This window comes from Acinonyx jubatus, chromosome C1 (genome assembly GCF_027475565.1).
Source record: "Acinonyx jubatus isolate Ajub_Pintada_27869175 chromosome C1, VMU_Ajub_asm_v1.0, whole genome shotgun sequence".
Classification (NCBI taxonomy): domain Eukaryota; kingdom Metazoa; phylum Chordata; class Mammalia; order Carnivora; family Felidae; genus Acinonyx; species Acinonyx jubatus.
This window is the reverse complement of record NC_069381.1, coordinates 146,862,507-146,879,661: the sequence shown is the minus strand read 5'-3', so window position 1 is coordinate 146,879,661 and position 17,155 is coordinate 146,862,507. Positions and strand designations below refer to the sequence as shown.

The 17,155-nt window shown below is 34.9% G+C and overlaps 1 protein-coding gene across 11 annotated transcripts in view; it reads right to left on the bottom strand.

Annotated features, from left to right (window-relative positions):
- The window catches only part of MARCHF7 (membrane associated ring-CH-type finger 7), a 57,925-nt gene that overhangs the window by 20,178 nt on the left and 20,592 nt on the right, over positions 1 to 17,155 (bottom strand). For 8 of the 11 annotated variants that reach the window (XR_008295377.1, XR_008295378.1, XR_008295379.1 and 5 more), the window contains exon 3: positions 1,454 to 1,643. Coding sequence is in view for 4 of the 11 variants with exons in the window: in XM_027055700.2 (XP_026911501.1) it covers positions 1,454 to 1,643 (190 nt within the window). In the remaining 7 variants the exon portion in view is untranslated. The other 3 variants (XM_053215144.1, XM_027055704.2, XM_053215145.1) reach the window with 3 other exon arrangements.

Here is a 17,155-nt window from a genome sequence, read left to right as displayed (position 1 = left end):
CCTACTCAAATATTCTTCTCTAACACTACAATTTACCACCCATCCATGATGCCAATGTCTCAGTCACCTTCTAGAACACCTGACCATACCATGTGAGCTTGATGTAAAATAATTACAGAACAAAATGCAAAGCTGGTCAAAGATGCAGAATTTCCTGAAAAGTCAATGAAACTGATATTGGAGAACAGCCAAAATTAAAATCAAGCCATGTCAAAATGGAAGATGTTTTACTATAGCCACTGAAGATATTTTATCAGAAATATTATCATTGCCATCACACTTGCTTCACTTATTGTAAAAATTAATGTACTGTTGCAATCATAATCTAAATTTTTAAATGAAATCATATCTAACAAAATAAATTAAAAATAAGTCTGATAACTTTCCCCCCTAACTATTTACCTTGAAATTTTGTTTCTTCCTTTCCTAGTCCCAATAGCCTTATTGATTCCTCCTCATTAAGGGAAATGGCCCAGGGTATTTAATGCTATGCCTTCACAGAGTAGAAGAGACCAAAAGTATCTGTGCACAATGGTGTTTGTCTACAATGTTAAGGACAGTCTGCTCTTACCCATCACACTACTCTTAATATTCTTCAGATGGGCAGTGTCTTTCCCCAGGCGGTCCTGCCTATCAAAATAGAAAGGAATCGCTTACACTAATTCAAGTGATAATACAAATGCATTTCAAGAATTTTATCTCCAATTGTGTCATCACAAACTGTCTCACCTTAAAACTATTTCAGGCATTTCCTAGTGTTTCATTTGAAGAGGAATCTAAGTGAGGAGGGAGCCTCCTCTGCCCCCTCAAGAAAAAGAAAAGATGTTTTCAATTTGTGCAATAAATGTATGTCTGTGAGTACAAAATACCATGCATGGAACTTTATGGATAAGTCATCTAAATCCCAGAATGGTTAAGTGACTTGTCCAATGCCATACAGAGGTCTAGAATTGAATCATCGCTTTCAGGTTCCTTATATATAGAACTCCAAATAGAATACCATCAACTATTTTGTTTAAAGAATTTCTATTTTTTCTCAATATAAGTATATAACACAATATTCACCATTTATAAAAGATACGCTTAGGTTAGGGAATGTTAACGTATCAGTACATTTGGCTTCCCTAGTATAACAATTAAAAAAAAAAAAGTGACCTCCTATACAATAACCAGCAAAATACATGTCATTTTTACCAATTTGATTACCAAACAGATCAGCTATTCTAATTAACCAAAATATGTTAATCTTGTTTGTACAGGAATTTGTATCAAATTTAGAAAGAAAATCCAAACTGAGTTAATTTTAGTTTCAGCACTAATAAGATTTTGAAATCTTCACTACATTTCTGACCCACTCTTGCATGCAGAACTTGTTTAATAACACTAAGTTTTGGTAAAAGGGCTTTAGTCCATAGTGCATATATAATAACCCTTACACAAATTTAACTCTTACCTGATACAGCATTTAAACCATGTCCAATATTTCTCCCAGCAGAGGTAGATGTACAGTTTGTACAGGAAAGTTTAGGTCTTTTTGAATCATGATTCCGTTGCTGGTTTTGTGATCTTGAGCGTGCTCCCTGAGTTATCTCAGATTCGCTATACCAAGTAGACTGAAATGGTGATGCTGATGCTGATGTAGACTATCAGTAAAAAAAACAAAAAACAAAACAAAACAAAAAAAACCGGTTGTAATGGAACAACAAAATGCTTGTATTCAGTCTACTAAATTTATTCCGAATTCAATTCATTCCTCACAAGCATACATTTTTCTACTATGTAGGTTTTTCATAGTTTTTTGTTCCTTTCTACTCACATGTCCCTTTACTTTATACTGTAATTATACTTTGCTAGGTAATCAATCTGATACAGATTAAATCTACTATGTAACTGTATATAAATACTTGTGTTAGAAAAAACTGAAGAACAAAATTCTTACAATCATTTTGTTTTCCTGATTTAATATTTCAAACTCCTGAGAAACCTATGTCCTTTCCTAAAGGTGAACAGAACACCAAGAAAATAATATATAAATAAATTATGAAAACTCTACTATAAAAACAAGATTTTTCAAATAATAAAAAATGCATCCTGGATCTAATGCCCAGAAATATTCTGTATTTTTCTCAGAATGTAAATGGTATTAAAAAAAAAATCCTAGTATCTGGATTTTTTTCATCAGTGAAACAAGAAACAGGTAAACATATACATAGTAAACATAGTATATATTAAAACTCTTAGCTCAAGGTTTTCTCTTTGAACACAGAAATATACACACACAAGTTATAGCAACCTGTAATACAAAAATTACTCGGAATGTACAAACTATTTCACTTCCTCCTAATTCTTTAATTGGTTAAAAGTTTATTCTATGCAAGGCATAAAAAGAAAAAGGATTAGTCTGTCCCTTTAAATATGTAGATTTAAATAATAACATATTCCAACATAATTGTTGAAAGTGTCCTTTTCGGGGCGCCTGAGTGGCTCAGTCGGTTAAGGAGCCGACTTTGGCTCAGGTCATGATCTCGTGGTCCATGAGTTTGAGCCCGGCATTGGACTCTGTGCTGACAGCTCAGAGCTCAGAGCCTGGAGCCTGCTTCTGCTCCTGTGTCTCCCTCTCTCTCTGCCCCTCCCCCATTCGCGTTCTGTCTCTGCCTTTCAAAAATGAATGTTAAAAAAATTTTTTTTAAAAAAGTGTCCTTTTCTATTATGCTTCAATTACAAGAAGCATACTGCATGGTTTCAGGGAACTATATATTATTCGTTCAGGGTACCTGTACAGAATAAGCCCTGCACACATGGAAAAGCAGAAGATGCAAAGCTGAATAAGTAGGAACAGGCCAGATCCAGAGTTCATCCATCCCTTGCCCATCCCTACTGCAAACTCAATGTGGCTTCAGCTTAGTACAAATTTGGTCTCACAAGCCTTCTGCACCAAGTCCTCCACAGAGCCTCAATGAATGAACTGGAGTAGCATTAGAGACGAAATTCATTAGATATTTCACAACCAAACTATTATGTGCCATCATCAGGGTATTAGGGACCATATGTTATATAGACCACTGATTCTAAGACCTTTGGATTTCAGAGACCAAATAAAGATGTTCTAATTTAAAATTTAGAAAGAATTGCCAGGCTGACAAGCAAGGAAATCTAAATTAGCAAATACCACTTAATCCCACTCCAACTTTTAAAAGGGACATTTTATATACTCCTCAAACATGACAACATAATAGAATAAAACAGACTTTTAAAGTGAATAAACTTTATTCGTATAAAATCTTTTCCTTATTTTTCTCCTCTTGCACGGACCAAATTGTTACTGACTGGCACTTCTGTAAATTGGACTTTTGTAACTACTAAAGGAGAAGATACCATCAGATCAACCACTTCTTAGATCCTTAGAGCATTGTGGAAGATGAAAAAAATGGAATAACTGAAAGTAGGAAAATCAACTATGAAGTCATTGAAATAGCAGGAAATAAGTGCTTGCAACAAAAGCAATGAGAACAGAATAATTATATGAGATGAAAACTCATCAAATTTAGAGACATTGTGAGAAATGAACAAAAAGTTGGATATCAATTCTGTTTTCAGGCACTGGCTACTGGTGGGAAAAGACACACTCACTGCTCAGGAAACAATTTTCATGACTTCCCACTCTAAAACGCAGCCCATGCAGCCTATATGTCATCCGAGAGACAAAAGTGCTTGTTAATATCAATATATGGAAAGGATAAACAGAGGTTCTGACCAGTATTTCTGCTGGTTTAAAATCAAAATCAAAACAGTTTTGGGCTCCTACCAACTTGGTCCACCGTTCAAATACCTTCAGTCTGAATTTTTTACCATTGTTAATTATTTTAACAATTTGGAACTATTGGTGGGCAAATAAAATAGGAAATGAGTCTATCTCCAAAGCATACTGCCCTTCAGATAATGGATGCTTTAAAAGTAGTTTTGGGGTTGTTTCCATTTTTTTGACTATTATGAATAATGAGAAAAAAATTTTTGTTCAAGATTTCTAAGGTCTAAAAAACACTGCCAACACAACTGATCTTACTAAGATGGTGCAGTAAAAAAAGAACATTAATGAAAACTTATTTGTAAATCATATATTTAATAAGAAACTTGTATCCAGAATATTTTAAAAACTCTCACAACTCATAAATTAAGTCAATACTTAAGTTTCCAAAACAGGAAAAACAAGGCCCACATGGGTTCACTGGTGAATTCTACCAAACATTTAAGGAAGAAAATACAACAATTCTCTCCAATCTCTTGCAGAGGACAGAAGAGAAAATACTTCTTTATTCATACTATAAGGGCAGCATTACCCTAATACCAAAACCAGACAAAGACATAACAAACAACAAATAAACTATAAACCACTATCTGTCATGAAGACACACAGAAGCCCTCAATAAAATACTAAAGCACTGAATTCAGAAAGTACAAGACAAATCATATACCACAATGAAGAGGGATTTATCCCAGATATGTAAGGCTGGTTCAACATTAAAAAAATCAATCCATGTAATCCATCACATTAAAAGGCTAAAGAAACAAAAATCATGTGACCAACAGATGAAAAAAAAGCATTTAATAAAATCCAACATCCCTTTCTGATAAAAATTCTCAGCAAACTAGAAATAAAAGGTAATTTCATCAATTTGATAAACAATTATCTATAAAAAAAAAATACAGCTACAAAGAGGAACTTAAAAAAAAAAAACCATTTACAATTACACCCAAAATAATAAAATACTCAGGAATAAACTTAACCAAGGAGGTGAAAGACTGTACAATGAAAACTATAAAAACAATGATGAAAGAAACTGAAGAGGACACAAAGAAATGGAAAGATATTCCATGCTCACAGACTGTTAAAATGTTCATAACAATCTACAGATTTAATGCAATCTCTATCAAAATGCCATTTTTCACAGAACTAGAATAATACTAAAATTTGTATGGAACCACAAAAGACCCAGAATAGGCAAAGCAATCTTAAGAAAGAAGAACAAAGCTGTAAGAATCACACTCCCAGATTCCAAACTATACTACAAAGGTATAGTAATCAAAACACTATGGCACTGGCACAAAAACAGACAAATAAATGGAACAGAATAGAGAACCCAGAAATAATCCCATTTTTCAGGTCAACTGATCTATGACAAAGGAGGAGAGAATATACAATGGGGAAAAGATAGGGGCACCTGGGTGGCTCAGTCGGTTAAGCATCCAACTTTGGCACAGGTCATGATCTCATGGTTCCTGAGTTTGAAACCCACGTTGGGCTCTGGGCTGACAACTGGGAGCCTGGAGCCTGCTTCGGATTCTGTGTCTCATTTTCTCTCTGCCCCTCCCTCACTTATGCTCTGCCTCTCAAAAATAAATAAAAGTGCAAAAAACAATTTTTTTTTAAGAAACAATGGAGAAAAGACAGTCTTTTTAACAAATGGTGCTGGGAAAACAGGTAAGCTACATGCGAAAGAATTAAACTGGACCACTTTCTCACATCATACACAAAAATAAATTGTTTAAAGACCTAAAGGTAAGATCTGAAACCATAAAACTCCAAGAAAAAAATACAGGCAATAATTTGACATTAGCTGTAAAAACATTTTTCTAGCTATGTCTCCTCAGGAAAGGGAAACAAAAGCAAACAAAAGCTACCCACCCCTGCCCCCAAAATCACTTCTATACCTCAACAAAACAAAAAGGCAACATACCAAATTGGATATTTGCAAATGATGTATACAATAGGGGGTTAATAACCAAAAATTATATAAAGAACTTATACAACCAAACACCACCACCACCACCACCAAATTAAAAACAGGCAGAGGACCTAAACAGACCCTTCTCCAAAGGAGACATACAGATGGCCAACAGGTGCATGAAAAGATACTCAATGTCACTAATCATCAAGGATATGCAAATCAAAACCACAATGGGGTATCACCTCACACCTGTCAGAATAGCTAAAATCAAAAACACAAGAAATATCATGTGTTGGGGAGGATATGGAGAAGGAACCCTAGGGCACTGATGGTGGGAATGCAAACTGGTTCAACCTCTGTGGAAAACAGTACAGAGATTCCTCAAAAAATTAAAACCAGAAGTGCCATTTGATCCAGTAATTCCACTACTGGGTATTTACTGAAAGAAATGAAAACATTAATTCAAAAAAATGTATGCACCTCTATATTTACTGTACCATTATTTACAATTGTTAAGATATAGAAGCAACCCAAGTGTCCATCAATAAAGATGTGGTGTATATACACATACACCCATACATACATACATACATACATACAGGGGACTATTAACCATAAAAAAGAATGAGGGCTTGCCATTTTTAACAACATGGACAGAGCTAAGTGAAATAAGTCAGTCAGAGAAAGACAACTATATGATTTCACTCATGTAGAATTTAAAAAACAAAAGGGGATCAAGAGTACACTTATCTTTTAATTTTTTTTTTTTTAACGTTTATTCATCTTTCAGAGACAGAGACAGAGCATGAGCGGGGAAGGGGCAGAGAGAGGGAGACACAGAATCCGAAGCAGGCTCCAGGCTCCGAGCTGTCAGCACAGAGCCCAGCGTGGGGCTTGAACCCACGAACGGCAAGATCATGACCTGAACCAAAGTCGGACGCTCGACTGAGCCACCCAGGCACCCCAGGAGTACACTTATCTTGATAAGCATGAAGTAATCTATAGAACTGTTGAATCATTATGTTGTATACCTGAGACTAGTAACACTGTACAAATAAGGCAAGAATGTCCTCTGTGATAATGTGGATTATACTTTCAGTCCTACGTCACTCCCCAACCTCCAGAGAGAACGGTGAAGGTTTAAGTATATAATAGCAAATAGCTTAGGTAATTATGACTATGTAATGATGCTTCCATAAAAACCCAAAAGAACTTGGTTCAGACAGCTTCTAGATTGGTGAACATGTGGAGATGCAGTAGAGTGGCATGCCTGCAGAGGGCTTACAGAAGCTCTGCACCTTTTCCCCATCCGTTACCCTATTTATCTCTTCATCTTATTCATATTATTTAACAAACCGGTAAACATAAAAGAATTCCCTTGACTTCTGTGAGCCACTCTAGCAAATAAAAAACTTAAGATGGGGGGCACCTGGGTGGCTCTGTGAGTTAAGCGTCCAACTCTTGATTTCAACTCAGGTGATGATCTCACATTTCGGGAGTTCAAGCCCCCACATCAGGCTCTTTGCTGAGAGCATGGCGTCTGCTTGGGATCCTGTCTTTCCCTCTCTGCCCCTCCCCTGCTCTCCCTCACTCAAAATAAATAAAATAAAAAAGCAAAAAAAAAAAAAAAAACAACTAAAAAAATCTAAAAACTAAAAGCTAAGGTGGATGTTGATAGAACCTACTATCTGTAGCCTGTGACTGGCATCTAAAGTGGGGGAGTGGGTAGAAGGCAGTTTTGCAGGATTTCCACTAATCTGTGGAATCTGATGCTATCTCCAAATAGATAAGTGTTAGAATGGAACTGAATTCTTAGACACACCAATGGTGTCCAAGAATTATGTGGGTTGTGTGAGGGATCCCACCCTCTCCCACTTTGGAATTGGGTTGGAGAACCCAAGGCCCCCTAACATCAGGTATAAGACAAAGATTTACCCCTCAGCACTGCTTATCTTTTTATATCCTCTTAAGAAAAAAACCCAAACAAACCTTAGATGTAACTGCCATATAACATTAGTTTCAGATGTGTCACATGATTCTCTGTGTATCATAATGATGAATACAGTCATTCTAGTCAACATCTACTACAACACGGTGATAAAATTTCTACTCTTGTGACTGAGAACTTCTAAGATCTACTCTCTCACCAATTTTCAAATATACCCCCTGGTATTATTAACTATAGTCAATATACTGCCCATTATATCCTGAGGACTATTTTATAACTGGAAATTTATACCTTTTGGCCACCTTCACCCACTTTGCCCAACCCTACCTCCCAGACTCTGGCAATCACCAATTTGTTCTCTGCACCCATAAATCCAGAATTTTCTTTAGATTCCATATAGAAGTGAGATCTAATTAGGGATTTGTTTCTGCCTGATATATTTCACTTTGGCATAATGCCACCATGCTGTTGCAAATCGTAGGATATTTTTAATTTCTATGGCTGAATTATATTCTACTGTAAATATACACACATTTACTTCACCCATTCATCCATCAATGGACACTTGTTTCCATGTCTTGGATACTGTAAATAATGCTCAATTAACATGCAGGTGTACTTATATTTTTGAATTAATGCCTTTCTTTCAGATAAATACACAGAAGTAGAAATGTTAGATCATATGGTAGTTGATTTTAATTTCTGGAGGAACCTTCATCATGTTTGTGATAGTGATTACACCAATTTACATTTCCACCAATAGTGCACAAGGGTTTTCTTTTCTTCATACCCTAGCCAACACTTGCTAATTCTTGTCTAGCTATTCTTGAGGTGATAGGTCATTGTCTTCTCTAATAAGTGATGTTGAATACCTGGTTCAATGTACCTATTGGCCATTAATGTGTCCTTTTTGGGAAAATGTCCATTCAGTTCCTCTGCCAATTTTTTAAACAGTTCTTTTGTTTGCTACAGAGTTGTATGAAAATTTCTTTATATATTTGAGGTTAACCCCTTATAAGGTATATCATTTGCAAATATTTTCTCCTGTTTGGTAGACTGCCTCATCATTTTGTTTTGATGGTTTCCTTTGCTATGCAGAAGCTTTTTAATATGATGCAGTCCCACTTGTTTACTATTGTTTTGGCTGCCTTTGCTTTTGGTATGAAATCCAAAAAATTGCCAAGTCCCCTGTCAAGGATCTTACAGTCTATATTTTCTTCTAGTTTTATGGATTCAGATCTAACGTTCAATTCTTTAATCCATTAACTTGATTTTGTGTATTGTGTAAGATAGTGGCTCATTTTAATTCCTTTACATATGGCTTTCCCGTTTTCCCAACACAATTTATTGAAGAGACTTTACATTCCACACTGCACATTCTTGGCTCCACTGTGGTCCATTAATTAACCATATATGCGTGGGTTTATTTCTGGGCTTTTTACAGTGCTCCACTGATTTAACTGCTTTTTATGCCAATATCATAGTGTTTTGATTAGTCTTAGGATTGTAATCTAGTTTGAAATCAAGGAGCACAATGCCTCCAGTTTCATTATTCTTTCTCAATATTGCTTTAGCTATTGGGGCCTTTTGAGATACCAAACTTTAAGACTGTTATTTCTGTGAAAAATACCACTGGAATTTTGGTAGAAACTACACCCAATCTGTAGACTCTTTTGGGGAGTATGGGATTTTATTTTCAATGTTTATTTATTTTTGAGAAAGAAAAGGGGGAGGATGGGGAGGCAGACAGAGAATCCCAAGCAGGCTCTGCGCTGTCAGCACAGAGCCTGACACGGGGCTCAATCTCACAAACTGTGAGATCATGACCTGAGCCAAAACCAAGAGTCAGACACTCAGTTGACTGAGCCACCCAGGCACCCAAAGCAATATGGGCATTTTAACAACATTAATGCTTTCAACCCAAGGGCACAGGATAGCTTTCCATTTACCTGTGTCGTTTTCAACTTCTTTCATTAATCAATGTCTCATAATTTCAAGTATACAACATTCACCCCCTTGCTCAAATTAATCCCCTGTAGGTATTTTACTTTTTGATGCAGTTGCAAATGGGACTGTTTCCTTAATTTCTCTAATGGTTTGCTATAGAAATGCAACTGATTTTGTTGAGTACTGACACAAAGTACTGACTTTGTATCGCACAGCTCTACTGAATTTTTAAATTAGTTCTAACAATTTTCTGGTGGAGTCTTTAGGGTTTCTGTAAGTATTATGTTATCTAGAAAAAGGAGGCAGTTTTACATGTTCTCTTTTGATGTGAAAGCCTTTTATTTCTCTTTCTTGACCAACTACACACTGGCTAGAGCTGCCAATGCTATGTTGAACAAAAATAAAGAGTAGGCTTCCTGTCTCTAGTTTGATCTTGGAGGAAAAGCTTTCAGCTTTTCACCATGGAGTATGATGTTCCCTGTGGGCTTGTCATATATGGTCTTTACTATGTTGCATTCTCTCTACACCCATTTTGCTGAGTTTTTATCATAAATGGATGCTGAATTTTGTCAAACTTTTCCTGCATCTGAGATGATATGATTTTTAGCCCTCATTTTGTTAATGTGGAATATCACATTGACTGATATGTGGATGTTCAACCATCCTTATATCCTAGGGATAAACCCCACTTGACCATGGTGTAGGATCTTCTTAATGTATTATTGAATTTGGTTTGCTAATATTTTATTGAGGATTTTACATGTGTGTTCACCAGGGATACTGGCGTATTTCTTTTAATATAGTATTCATGTTTGGTTTTGGTATTAGGGTAATGTTGGCCCCATAAAGTAAATTGGGAATCTTACTGTTTTTTTTGAAAGTTTGAGAAGTTTGGTAAAATTTATACAAGTGAAGTGATCTGATCCTGGACTTTCATTTGTTGGGAGGTTTTGATTACTGAGTCAATCTCCTTACTCATTATTGATCTGTTCAGATTTTCTATTTCTTTATGATTCAGCCTTAGTGGGTTATGTGTTATCACGAATTTATTTCTACAGGTCCAGTTTTTGGCATATAATTGTTCATAGTTGTCCCTTATGATTCTTTGTATTTTTTGGTATCATTTATTTCTGATTTTGAGACCTCTTTTTCTCTTGGTGAGCCCAGCCAAAGGTCAGTCTATTCTGTCTAGCTTTAAAAAACAAACAAACAAAAAAAACCCAAACAGCTCTTAGTTTCACTTATTTTTTCTATTGTCTTTTAGTCTCTATTTTTTATTAATCTTTTTAATTTCTACCCTTTTAACTTTGGGCTTACTTGGTTCTTCTTTACACCACTCTTTCCTAACAGTGCACTAGAAGTTTTAAGTAGTGCAGTCCAATAAGGCAAGAAAAGGAAATGAAATGTACAGATTGGGAAGGAAGACATAAAAGTATCTTTATTTGAAGATGACACCCTCAATGTGGAAAATCTTACAGAATCAACAACAACAAAAAAATACCTTGTGGAACGAAAAAAGGATTACAGTAAGGTTGTAGAACACACGGTTAATATGAAAAAAAAAAAAAACTTGATCACTTTCCCATATGCTAGTAATGAAAAAGTGGAATTGAAAATAAAAAACTTTTACCACTCAATAATAAAGCAACAAATAACCCAATTAAAAAATGAGCACAGGATCTGAATAGATGTTTCTTCAAAGATATAAAAGTAGCTAATTATAATTAGCAAAAGATACTAAACATCAAGAGTCATCAAGGAAATCTAAATCAAAGCTGCAATAAGATACTTCACACAGGATAGGATGGCTAGAATCAAAATGTAAGATAAGTGTGTAGGCAAAGATGTAGCAAGATCAGAACTCCATACTTAATTGCTGGTAGGAATATAAAATGGTCCAGCTGGTTTGGAAAATAGTCTGGCAGCTCCTCAAAAAACTGAACACAGAGTTATACCATATGACTGAACAATTCCACTCTCAGGTATATACCCAAGGTAACTGAAACCGTAAGTCTGTACAAAAACTGTACATGAATATTTATGGCACCATTATTCATAATAGCCAAAACATGAAAACACAAATGTCCATCAGTGGATAGATGAATGGATAAACAAAATGTGACATATCCACACAATGGAGTATTATTTATCCATAAAAAAAGTATATCCAATTCAATGGAATATTGCTCATTCATAAAAAAGGAATGAGGTACTGATATATGCCACAACACAGATGAACCTTAAAGGCATGGTAAGTGAAAGCTAGTACAAAATACCATAGCGTATACTTCTATTTCTGTAAATGAAAGTCCAAAATAAGGAAATCTACAGAGACAGAAAGTAGACCAGTGGTTGCTTAGTGCTGAAGAAGAAGGGCAGTGCAGTGATAGCTAAAGAATCTAGGTTTTTTCCCTAAGGAGATAAAAAGGTTCTATAATTGATTGTGGTGATGATTTGCACAACTCTGCAAATATACTAAAAACCACCAAATTGTAGGGGTGCCTGGGTGGCTCAGTTGGTTAAGCATACAACTTCAGCTCTGGTGATGATTTCATGGTTTGTGGTTTCAAACCCTGCATCGGACTCTGTACTGACAGCTCAGAGCCTGGAGCCTGCTTTGGATTCTGTCTCTCCCTCTCTGCCCCTCTCCAGCTCATGCTCTGTCTCTTCTCTCAAAATTAAAAATAAACATTAGAAAAAAATTAAAAAATAAAAACCCCCCAATTGTATACTTTAAATGAGTCAGTCATATGCTATGTGACCTATACCTCAATAAAGTTATTCTTGAAAAAAAGAACATTAACAATTGCTGCAAATACAATCAATGTCATCCAGTGGACAATGCTTAATCATTTAATGCACTGTACCAGAACCAAGTCCAGAATGACTTGGCTCCTCATTTCCATGAATCAATGCTATGACTGGGATGACTGCTAATTCCTGCTTTGAAAAATTTCCAGACCAAAATTATTTCAGCCGTAAGTAACAACTTGGGACTTTGACCTCTTCTAAATATTCATGTGTTAAGAGTATACATTGCCACACTAATGTGAAATCTCACATTCCAGTTTGTATTCTGAATGAGTAGTCTTCAGTTTTCATAAAAAAGACATTAGATGATTTTAAGATTTATGAACTAATTCATGCCCAACTTTATGATAAATCCAGGTAAGAAATCTTACAGAATACAAAAAAGGATTTGGAGTCCACTGATCACTCAAAATTCCCCAATACCTATATGAAGACTACCAGAAAACTGGTATTTAGGTCACTCTGTTGTCCCTTTATGGAAGTGATTTCACTGAGCTGTACTGTAGCATCACATCCTTTGCTAATGCTTAGGTTTACCATGAAATAACTTGACTAAACTAGGAATACACTAATAATATGAACACTAAAGACGTGGTCCACTGTATTATTCACGGTCCCCTTCCAAACCAAATTGCCAAGCATTGCTTTGAGGAATTGGTTACTTGTCCTTATGAACAAAACACCTTAAAAGCTGAAAGCTGACTGTATTTCCCTGTGACCTTTCTGAAGCCCAAAACAAGAGTCCAAGTTTAACATTAAAACACTACAGGACTTACAAATGCCTGCAGTGTTACAACTTTGATCCACTTTCAGTATTTTATCTGTATTTTTCCTGATTCCATTTTAAAACTATTTTCATTTTCTTGACTGATTATATGCATACTTGCATGTATTTAGTTCTCTGGAAGTGAACCTTGTAGTACATAAACACATATTAATGACCATTCTTTTAATTCTTGAGACAACATAGTATGCAAAATATGCAAATGGTACTGAGCTCTCTAAATTGATCTACAAACTAGAAAATATGTAAACAGAAAGCCTCTCATTTTATCGTTTCACATTAAAAGTAATCTCAAAGCTGGATGTTACAGGGGATGCATCACTAGAATCTACTCGAAATCATTATAGCACTATAGGCTAAGTAACTTGTATATAAATTAAAAAAATAAAAATTTAGAAAAATTTAAAAAAAATAAAAATGAAAAAATAAAAGTAATCTCAAAGTAGAACAAAGTGTAGTGGGATTATGGCCACTTAAATTGAGTTATAGAAATATACGTAAAACTGAGGCTCCTGGGTAGCTCAGTTGGATAAGTGTTGGACTCCGTTTCAGTTCAGGTCATCATCTCATGGTTTATGGGATCAAGCCCTATGTTCGTCTCCTTGCTGACAGCACGAAGCCTGCTTAGGATTCTCTCTCCCTATCTCTCTTGCCCCCCCTTTCCCGCTCACATACCTGCTTTCTCTTTCAAAATAAATAAAAATAAAATAAAATAAAAAAAAGAAATATATGTGAAATAATTATTACATATTACAAAATGCTACCAAATTCTTATTACAATATGAATTGTAGGAATTATATTTTTTCAAAAATATTTAAAATTCTACTTACTGTTACCAAATAAATAAGATGATCATTCAAATTGTTAACAAAAACTTCAAGATGAAGTAACAAAAATTTCAGCAAGGTTCATAAGAGAGGAAGCCCAGCTTACAAATGGGTGAAAACCAAAAGATCTTGAGAAAATCAATTGATTGGAACTTAGAATCTATATTTTCCCAAAGAAACAATGCTATCCCTAAGTCTTAGATTCTTAGGTACACTATCCTAATCATGAGACTGGGGAAACCACTTCTCTTTCCAAATTGCAGATCTTTATGCATGAAATGACACAAGTATCCACCCTATGTAAATAAAGTTAAAAGGAAACATTATTCTATAAAATGTTAAGCACTATATAAGGTGTTTCCCTATTATTTAATCCTTAATGTAACTGAAATTGATCTATCATGCCTATCTTTTTGAAGCTTCAGCTTTACCAAGTGTCTGAGATAAGGGGAATGCTAGGTTGCAAAGAGGTGTGAGAAAACATGAGTAATTTTTAAAAATATTCCCTTTGATATTTAAATGAATGTAAATGTAAACATACATGTTGTTGAGTAGTATTAAGATTATATAAAACTAAATATATAATATGTAATTTAAATATTCTGGTAACATATTACACTGTACCTTAAGGGTATTATCAATTTAAACCAAAATAAAGCCAGGAAATAATGAATACAGTAACAATCACAAACATCATCATAAAATGGAAACAATAATCATTGTAAAATGGAAACATTTGAACCCTAAGCTCCAGCCACAGTTGTTGTAAGTGCTTTAATGTGTTCTTTCACTTAATCCTAGTAATAACTGTGTGAAAAGCTATTACCACCATTTTACAGAAGAAATCCAGATAAAAAATAATTTACACAAGAACACAGAAATTTCAGTTTCTAAATCAAAGCTAAAGAGCAAAGCAGGCTAGGAGTAGTTGATTTAAGACTGGAAATGTTCCTATAATCCATTAGAAAAAAATGGATGCCACTTAAAGCAATTGAAAAACATTAAGAAAAACTCCAAAGCTGATTTATCTTATTAACAATCAATGAAAGATATAAGTGGTTTTTCATGCTTGCATTTGTTGAACTTCCACCATGAAAACTGAGACTTTTAGAGTAATCTAGTAGGACATTAAGAAAAAGAAGAAAAAGCCAGAAGGAACAGTATTGTAAATATGTTTTAAAGTGGATGTCAATAAATTTTCTAAATGTAGTTAAGACTTTACACTTAATATAATTAGCTATAACAATTATAATGAAAACAAATGTAGCAGCTAACATTTACATAGTGTTTATCATGTGGCAGGCACTATTCTCATTCAGTGTAATAATTCACCTAACACTAATAACCCAACTGACTGATATGGAAAATAAGAAAGAACAATGTAAAGTAACTTGCCTAGGTTGACACAGCTAGCAAATAACAGAACAGGACTCCAATCCAGGCAATACAGTATGGTTTCAGAGTCTTTGTTCCTTACTAACAAGGTATATGAAAAATTGGAAAAAAACAAATCTGTGCTCTTAATCAGTAACAATCATTTAACCCAGAACTTTTCTATAGAATGAAAATATACAATTCTGCACCTCTGGGCAAGTGTCCTTTTTGTCTAGCAACAGAATAAAAAAATACATTATCAACCAACATTTAAAATGAGACTAAGTTGGGGTGCCTAGGTGGCTCAGTCAGTTGAGTGTCTGACTCTTGATTTTGGCTCAGGTAATGATCTTACAGTTCCTGAGATCAAGACCTGCATCGGGCTATACAATGACAATGCAGAGCCTGCTTGGGATTCTCTCTCTCCCTCCCCAGCTCATGGGTGGTGCTAGCTCCCCTCCCCCCCTTTCTCTCTCAAAATGAATAAACAAGCATTAAAAGATAAAATAAGGGTGACTGGGTGGCTCAGTCAGTGAAGCATCCAATTTTGGCTCAAGTCATGATCTTGTGGTTCATGGGTTTGGTCCCTGCAACAGGCTCCATGCTGACACTGCAAGAGCCTGCTTGGAATTCTGTCTCTCTGCCCCTCCCTCACTTGTGCTCTCTCAAAAAAAAAAAAAACTTTAAAAACACAAATAAAATAAAATGAGAGTAAGTAAATAGTTCGTAAAAAGTGAGGAAGTATGTAATAGATTAGGCACTTTAGAGAAATATTTTACTTCAGTCTTTCTCTGAATATTCTATAAAATGCTTATTACTATGTAGAAATATTTTAAAATGAGACTCTGTCATATAATACACATCACATGATATACATATTTTTAAATAACTTAAACGGAAATTCTCACTAAAGGATTTTTAGATTCTAGTTACCCAAACAGACTTTTGCACATCCCTTATGATTTCATTAGCTGTTCAGACAATAATGCAATAAATTTAAATTTGAAAGATCAGCCATATGAATTGCATTAAACCTAGAAATCATGCCTTTTGAAATTTATACTGTTTTATACTACAACTGTGTTTATATCACTAATAAGCCCTTTCAAAACTCTGCTGTCAATCTAAAGGAAAATTAACTACATAAGAGTAGCTTATGTAGGTTTATGTAGATTATGAATCTGCAAACTCCTAACTAACCATAAAAATAAAACCCTGAAGTTCATCTAAAAGACAGTCTGTTAACAATCACCTACCAATAAAATAAAAATATTTAAAAGCCATACTGTGGAATAAAAACACTTAACAATCAGGGGTGCCTGGGTGGCTCAGTTGGTTAAGCATCTGACTTTGGCTCAGGTCATGATCACACAGTTTGTGAGTTCAAGCCCTGTGTACAGCTTTGTGCTGACAGCTCAGAGTCTCGAGCCAGTTTCAGATTCTGTACCTCCCTCTCTGCCCCTCCCCCACTCACACTCTGTCTCTCTCTCTCCTGCAAAAATAAACATTAAAAAAAAATTCATTATTCCACCACTGCTTTGCATACATGCAGAGAAAAGTCAGATGAATTCATAATATAATGTTAAAGAAAGGATGTAGTTTTTGGTCCTTTGACCAAGTCATCCACATTGACAAGTTAAACTTACACTTAATTGATACTTATGTTTTTAAGTAAACAGGTTTCCAAGTCTTTGAAATACAGTAAAATTATTTTACATAAGAGCATCAAGGCCGCCT